At 39.6% G+C, this 8,044-nt stretch overlaps 2 protein-coding genes across 4 annotated transcripts; one reads left to right on the top strand and one right to left on the bottom strand.

Annotated features, from left to right (window-relative positions):
• Positions 1-528: 528 nt before the first annotated feature.
• Positions 529-1,962, bottom strand: LOC107723759 (SH3 domain-binding glutamic acid-rich-like protein 3). 3 transcript variants are annotated; one of them, XM_016532472.1, is made up of 3 exons: positions 1,932-1,962; positions 1,280-1,403; positions 529-923 (listed from the first exon to the last, which is right to left on the bottom strand). In XM_016532472.1, the coding sequence occupies exons 2-3, from the start codon at positions 1,322-1,324 to the stop codon at positions 741-743; spliced, it is 228 nt and encodes a 75-aa protein (XP_016387958.1). In that variant the 5' UTR covers positions 1,325-1,403; positions 1,932-1,962; the 3' UTR covers positions 529-740. The 3 variants fall into 3 exon arrangements, with proteins under 3 accessions (XP_016387958.1, XP_016387959.1, XP_016387957.1); XM_016532473.1 differs by lacking the exon at positions 1,932-1,962 and adding an exon at positions 1,483-1,501; XM_016532471.1 differs by lacking the exon at positions 1,932-1,962 and having other exon boundaries at positions 530-923; positions 1,280-1,471.
• Positions 1,963-2,031: 69 nt separating this feature from the next.
• On the top strand, positions 2,032-5,122 carry LOC107723758 (40S ribosomal protein S12). Its single transcript, XM_016532470.1, has 6 exons — positions 2,032-2,074; positions 2,204-2,249; positions 2,999-3,115; positions 3,306-3,408; positions 4,194-4,295; positions 5,028-5,122. Exons 2-6 carry the CDS (start codon positions 2,236-2,238, stop codon positions 5,088-5,090), a joined length of 399 nt encoding a protein of 132 aa, XP_016387956.1. The 5' UTR covers positions 2,032-2,074; positions 2,204-2,235; the 3' UTR covers positions 5,091-5,122.
• The last annotated feature ends 2,922 nt before the right edge of the window (positions 5,123-8,044 follow it).

An 8,044-nucleotide genomic window follows, 5' to 3' on the forward strand; every position in this document is an offset into this window, starting at 1 on the left:
CGGGCATTACTGTTAAAGTACATCCAGACACACTGCATGTGTGGAATTCTTGCAGATTTGTAAACAGTACTGTTCTGAGCATCACAACGCAATCTCAAGATGTTCCCCAGAGTGGCAGACTATCACAAGAAAGCACTGGTGCATTCCAAGCAGTGGAAACATCTATAGCTGATAGGAGTGTTTGAACGGGTGTGTAAGAAACTGAACGAGCCTGACAGGTCTCCTGTGCTTATATACAAACTCTTATGTTTCAAGTGTTGTTTGCACAGCAAAATTAATAGCATTAACATACACTACAAACACTTACGTCCTGTTTTGTATCTCTCAGTAACTGACTCAGCGTTTCAACATGCTTGTTGCAAAACCCAAACAGATACATTTAGTTCATTTCGAAGATTTCCATGTTCTGTTTATGCTTTATGACACATCATAGCCTGAACGTTATGTGCTTTTCCTAATAACTGCAAAAAAACATGGCTTAATACTCATAATTAACAGAAAAACACGTGGATACTGAACTTAAGTCACATTATTTGATAGATTTAACATGGTTTAGTGTGTAATGCAAAATATTTCAAATTAAATTAATAAAAACATTCATTTGAATGCCAGCATGCAGCCTATCGGTTTTTAGAAGATTAAATCAACTGACCATTTCTGACTTGAGGTTGATTTGATGCAGGTAAAACAGAAGCAATTTTTCTCTCTTGATCTACAGACCAGTATCAAAAACAAGGCTACTAGATGAGACTTACCCCACAGTATTTGTCTCCATTAAAGACCTGAGGGGGCATCGCTGAGGGGTTTCCCACTTTCTTCCTCATCTCCTCCTTCAAGTCACCGCTTCCTGCGATGTCCACAGCAAAGTACTTGATCTTCTTGGCATCCAGAAACTGCAGAATCTCAGACTGATGTTGCTTCACCTGAAGAAACAGAGATGGAAAATAATAAACCTTTGATAACTCACAATGAACTCTGGTTTCTCTTCCTTTTTTAAGACATGCGACAAGAACAACTAGTTATTTACTTCAGATTTCTTGTAATAACAATGTTTTTCATCATCTACAGTAGGATTTTTTAAATCCTTCTGCAGACACAAACACAAACCTCTGTGGAGTTAACTTCACTAATCTAATTTGACATAAGACGACTGTATAGCATGTAAACACAAAAAATAGGTACTCTTCAAAATATCAGTTTATATCATATAGTTTCAAAAAGCAAGTAGGCCTATCAACGGCTAGACACATCCTGAGCAGTCAGAAATACAGATACACACCTCTCTAGAGCCACTCACACTGCTGTAATACACCGTGATGGACATCTTCTGAAAGTGCTAAAAGGTTTGTTGGGAATAAAAGTGGCTGGAGGAGCAGACTGGTATTTCAGTAAGCTGTTTGAACCTTTAAAACAAAAGTAATCTCAGCCAACTCAAGGACCAGGAAAGCAAGTTTTGACAGTACACCTAACAGCCCCACCTACCACAAGCACAGACTCTCTCTCTCTCTCACACACACACACACATCAAGACATCAGTGTGGCATGCCTAAACTTGCATGGGGGGGGGTCATCTCACTGACACTAACGTTAGCTGGTTAAAAAGTAAATATGGTTCATAAAATTCAGATTTTAAGAAAAGCTGTAATATAATTTGTTCTCAGATAATTTCAAATTTTGTTATTCAATCCATTTAAAAATCATAATTTTAAGTGTGAATGTCCACATACGTTTCGGCGGCAATGGCTATCTAGTACTACTGACTGACTGAGGCAAAAAATAATGTACGGAGTGGACAGCACCACCTAGTGGTGGATTGAGATGTTTGCGCCATCGTCGTGGATTAGGCAGAAATATAAAACGGAAGTCTTAAAATGTTGTTGTTGAGCAATATATTTTCTAAATAATAATAAAAATCAATAACAATAACGCACAATAAGTAACCGAAGGTCACACAAAAAAAGAGTTCCGCGTGGCTGTCCATGCAGGCAGTGAAATGGACACCATCGGGGCCTTTTGCGTTTAAAACAATGTTGTCGACGCTATGACGTCCTCTTTACTCGCAGTCAGAGGGAAGGTAGGGCGAGTTTCTGTAATCTCTGACAGAATCGGTCTTAAATATCCAGCATCCTACGTTTAAAGTACTCAAAGTTGTATCCTAAGGAATGGATATTAATATATCGATTATATTATGCCTTTATTTCAGAAATTTATCCTCTCATCCATCGCTAATCTACAATGGCCGAGGAAGGGTGAGCGATTGTGTTCTCACTATGCGAGTTACGGATGGTGCATCCACACTTATGCTTGCTGTTGCTGCACAATCTAGATTTAATGGGGAATGTGCACTGAATGGCTTTATGTAGCGGTTAAAATTTGTTTTACTCACCCTAAAGGTTAGGAACCATATGACTAATTTCTCCCCATAGATTAATAAGAACGGCGTGTCTGAGCTCCGTTTTCAACACAGTGAAATTAAACGGTGACCAAAAGCTGTCAATCAAAGGGGCGCAAAACTAATAGTAGCCCACTTGATTCTTATTTAATTATTAACTTTAAACGTGTTTTGAAGCTATATGATAGTTTTGTGCGGAATACCTTGATAGTATTCACTTTCAATGTACCAGAAAGAGAATATATTGGACATTCTTCTATATCTATGAACGTCTATCTACACGTACATTTATACTCGTGTGCCACAAAATGAAGCCATACAGGGTTTGAATATTATAATTTAGAGGTTAATATATATATATATAACCTCTAAATTAACTTAATGTCTGTCCTTGAAAGTGTATGACATGTTAAAGCATTTAAGTTTTATATTGGATGGTGATTTCTTCTGGTGACCTCGGCTATGATGAACTTTGAATCTTTAGTCGGATACCCCTTCACTCTAATCATGAGTGAGACATCAGTCTGAGAAGCCGCAGGTTGTTAAATGCATGTGAGCACACCTGACTCTTTACACCCCAATAACATCCTTTCGTACAATTAATAGCATTTCTGCTGGAGGTGTGATGGATGTCAACACCGCTCTGCCTGAAGTGCTGAAGACCGCACTCATCCATGACGGTCTGGCCCGCGGTATCCGTGAGGCCGCCAAGGCCCTCGACAAGTAAGTGACTACTTTAATATACTGGAAGATGTTGCTGTGTGTCTATGATGATAATTTGGCTCCCTCTACTGAAGTCTCTTGAGGATAACTGCCATTCGTTACCCAATTTCTGTCTGAGATACTGTTGAAGCGATCGGTCATACCTGTTGGAGGAGATTGAAGTCATTGATGGTCATTCTTTGTTTGACAGGCGCCAGGCTCATCTTTGCGTCCTGGCAGCAAACTGTGATGAGCCCATGTATGTCAAGCTGGTGGAGGCTCTCTGTGCCGAGCATCAGATCAACCTCATCAAGGTGACGAGAGGCTATGAGAATAACATTTAATACAACATTTATCAGGATTTATGAAAGCTTTATTTCAGCCATAAAATAAAGAAAAACTGCCCAAGTTCTGACTTATCTCACAATTGATAAGTTGTAATTACCTTTTATTTTTCAGGCCGAAATAAGCTTCCATAGGATTTAAACTGTAGCCCATATCATTAAAATTCCTTATTATAAGTGATTTATCCAAAAAACAATTTAGCTATTACCTGCAATTGGAATTGAGGGTTTGTTTCCTGGCCCAGTGAGACACATGGCACTGCATATTTTGTATATTTTCTTTAATGCACCGGATTCTGATAATCTCATTAGGAGAGCCATTTGCAAACTGAATTGGGTGTTTTAGAAACGAGGGACATATGAAATATGCAGTGCTCTGGGTCTCCAGTAGCAGGATTTAAAAACCCCTGTCCTGGTTGATGATAAAATGGCATTGATGGTGGTAACCAGGCCGTATCTAGAGACCTGGTGGTGGGCTTTTGATTCTGACCACGCAGAACATCTTAACAACTGCTGCAATTAGCTAAAGACTACTCTTGTGGCTGGCAACACTCATGTTTGCTTCAGAAAATGTTGGAAGTACTTCCTTTTTATTAGCCATTAAATTCTATGAAAGCCAAAAATGCAAAGTGTTCTCTTGAATATTGCCAAGAACTTATTTGGGACTTATAAGCCTGATTTGAACTAAAACACCCAAATCGCTGCTTAAAAGTGTAGAGTCATAAAATTATAACTGTCTCTGTGCTCTCTTGTAGGTTGATGACAATAAGAAGCTTGGTGAGTGGGTTGGTTTGTGCAAGATCGACAGAGAGGGCAAACCCCGCAAGGTGGTGGGCTGCAGCTGTGTAGTCATTAAGGTGGGTGTCTGACTGTAGTCCTGTTCACACTCAAGAGTCTTTTTAATTTACTTTAAGATTTTACAACTAGTGATGTTTTAACAAATTTCGGGAGGAGCACATGCAGATAATCAATGCGGCCAATTCACTATCAGTAATCACATCATCTATCCAACCACCACGAGAGAGAACCACTATAAATAATCATAGCAGCCTTACCTTCATTCTCTATCTAGTCTTTCAGCATCCCTCCACCACCCCGACTCCTCACCGTCTACCCATTCCAGAGAGCGCTCTGTGTTCGGGCAGATGCTGAGCTCTGAGCCCTCTCCTGGATGGGGGGGGTCCCCCGGGTTCGGGAAGAATTACCGAGTTCGGAGCCCTCTCCTCGGACAGCACGCCAAATACGCATACTATTCTTCTCGCTTTATTATCTGCAAGGCGAACTCGTTTAGTGTTTATTAAAAGAATATTAGGGCTTCCGATTTGAGCCAAGTCGAGTCCAGATGCTGGCTCTCCGTGCCCTGTGTCTGGTTTTGAAGTCTTGGCTAGATTGAGCGCCTGGACACGAGCCTCTTGGTCCTGTTTTGATTCTTGAGGTCCCTAGAAGGGCAACAAGCTAAATTTACTGAATAGTGGGATGATATTTTGTTTCCTGTTGTAATTATAGTAAGTTGAGTCATGTCAGTTTTAAAACTGAATAAATGTTAAAGATGTAACATGCATCTAATGTTTTCATGTCTCCATCTGCAGGACTATGGCAAAGAGTCCCAGGCTAAGGACGTCATTGAGGAGTACTTCAAATCTAAGAAATAAGGCGCCAAATAAAAGATCTTTTGGAAATATTACTTGTTGCGTTTTTTTGTTTTTTAACTATGGAAGTTGTAGCAATTCATGCAAGTTCTGAATTGAATAAAGTTCTCTGGCACCGTGCCGGATCTCCGGCGTGCTGCGGAAAAAGATAGTCCTACATTTAAAAAAACAAAACAACAACAAAAAAATCTTGTTGATTGACATCACTTTCGAGTCCATGAGTTCATCTACCAATGGTATGAGAGGAGCACAGCTTTCACTCTCAACCAAACTAACATTACTAGCCAATCAGAATGTTTTGCTCTTATAAACACGAGACACGCATAATAGTATCCAGTTGCGGAGTCGTAGCCCTGATGAATGGAGAAGCGCGACAAAAAGCTGCGAGGCGCAATGTTCGATGATGTCCATCTAGCGCATATTTACATAGAATAACTAATTAAAAAGCAGCGGCACTTTGTAAACGGCTCAGTAATCATGTCATCTCCATAAAAAGATATGATTGCCAGAACAAATTTACCAGGGTTTTTGAAAAGGTTCTGTTAACACATGATCTATTAAAGGGATAGTTCACCCAAAAATGAAAATTTGATGTTTATCTGCTTACCCCCAGGGCATCCAAGATGTAGGTGACTTTGTTTCTTCAGTAGAACACCTATGATGAGTTGTAAGTCCAACCATTTATCTGCTTACCCCCAGGGCATCCAAGATGTAGGTGACTTTGTTTCTTCAGTAGAACACCTATGATGATTTGTAAGTCCAACCATTGCAGTCTCAGTCGTATAATGCATGGCAATGGTAACAAAGTCTATGAGAGTAAAAAAAACATGCACAGAAAAATCCAAATTAAACTCTGTGTCTCGTGACGACACATTGATGTCCTAAGACACGAAACGATCAGTTTGTGCCAGAAACCGAACAGTATTTACCTCTAATACAGCACTATGTCCAACTGTCTTTGGGAGCGCGCACAGCATCCGGTTCAATACAATCATGTAATTTCTTGGTTTTGATACTTTTATTTGAGCCAATTATTATTGCCTCATCATTAGGGATGTAACGATTAACCGTGAGCTGGTTGAAAAGCGATTTAAATATGTGACTATTCAAATCTGTTGAGATGCTAAACAAATTGCGATTCAGTTAGGGGTAGGAGTTTATATGAATGTATGTCTGAGGGGAACTTACTGTCTTTCGATGGTATTTTTTCTTTTCCTCTTGCCTCTGTATAATGCATATTAAAGTTAATAAGTGCAGCGCTGCTTTGTTTAAAGTGGAAACCAAGGAGATGCTTTAAGCGCCACCTGCTGGCAGAGAGTGAATCTGTGTCTCATTCAGCTCTGCTGTTTCTGTTTCATGCAGATATTTTGGGGGCGTGTTCGAACGAGCCGTTTTAGGTAGGTGTGGCTGACTCTTAACTTTTATAAAGAATATCTCTTTGGATTTGAGACTTTAGTCTTTGCAACTTTACAGATCTTCTTTATGCACCAAGAGCTTGTAACACTCCAAAGAGAAAGGAATAAATGAAATTGCATCATATGACCCCTTTAAAATAGTATTAAAATATTGTCTCGTTCTAGTGAACCAAGTTATCTGTATTTTGTCTCATCTCCTGAGCTAAGTTTATTGTCACACCCCTAGTGTCGATAAGTGGTGATATAGCTCATAATTTTCCAAGTGTATGATATAGCTTTCATTCTTCAGGTCAACCATATATTCATTAAAAAAAATCAGTTTGAATAAAGAAAGCAATAGCTTTGCCATAGTATCCTTTCAAATGTTAAAGTTGCCACAGTCATTGCATGCTTTGCATGTGCTGCCCCGCCCCCGGAAAAAAGGTTCAGGCTCAGGACTTTTTTTTTTGTTTGTTTTAACCCGTTTTGTAGTTTTGTCTCTCTTAAACCAGTTTGGTACATAGTGAAGTTCAAACACTTGTCCAGCATTTTAAGGTACTTCAGTCAAGTTAAAATAGTTAAATCTGGCGCTTTATGGAGTGTCAGGGCGTGTTTATATTGATCAGGTTTGGTTTCATTGAATCCTTGTGCGATTTTTCTGATAGTGCGGTTCATTTGAAGAAGTGTGAACGCTGACATCCAGACTTTGTTGCGCACCAAACAACCGCAAACGATTTCTAGTGCGGTTCGACTAATTATATGACTGATTATACAGGACGTGCAGTCTTAAGACGTGACCCTAAAAAGCACAAAATGCTCCAGCGTACCTGGTTTTTCTCCTCATAGGGCCATGTTGACAGTTCGGTCCAGTCTTATTTACAGCACATCTTTGTGTGTGCAACGGAGGAATTCCTGGCGCCGTTTTGATTCCACGCATTTTATAAGGTCTTAATGAGTTGTAAACTGGTAAAAAAAAAAACACCATATACACAAACAACGAGCGCATTTAACCCAGTCACGCAGGCGTTGTTTTGGATGTTCTGCAAGCTCGCAAAATATACGTCATAAAAGATGGCCAATCAGGTTGCGACCTCGTCCTTATGTCTTGTTTTGTATCTTTAGGTTCGGCGTTAAAAACGCAAATGTGAACGCTAAACGAACCAGGACTAAAATGTATCTTTTTGTTTTAATTAACGGCCTGCTCGACCAAATGGTTGAGCACATTTTGAGTCACTCTGCAATAGAGGATCCGGATTATCACCCCGTCCGAGAAGAGGTAGCTGGTGACAGTTCTTTTGAGTCCCTGGATGAAGATGATGCTCCCTCAACAAGCACATCCTCTACAATGCTTCCATGTAAGAAAAGAAAAAAAGGAAAACACACTCTAAAAACAGTTTCCTTGGAGGAGCCAGAGGATACCTACACTACACAGCATTGCTGGTTTACAAAGAAATGTTAATTTATCTAAAAAAAAGAAAGAAAAAAAATCCTATTGCACTACCACACTTGACGGCATGTTTCTTGAATCATAAAAGCCTAAAATTCCATTATATTACTATCTTT

This window comes from Sinocyclocheilus rhinocerous, unplaced genomic scaffold, assembly GCF_001515625.1.
Source record: "Sinocyclocheilus rhinocerous isolate Xijiao unplaced genomic scaffold, SAMN03320098_v1.1 scaffold905, whole genome shotgun sequence".
Taxonomy (NCBI): domain Eukaryota; kingdom Metazoa; phylum Chordata; class Actinopteri; order Cypriniformes; family Cyprinidae; genus Sinocyclocheilus; species Sinocyclocheilus rhinocerous.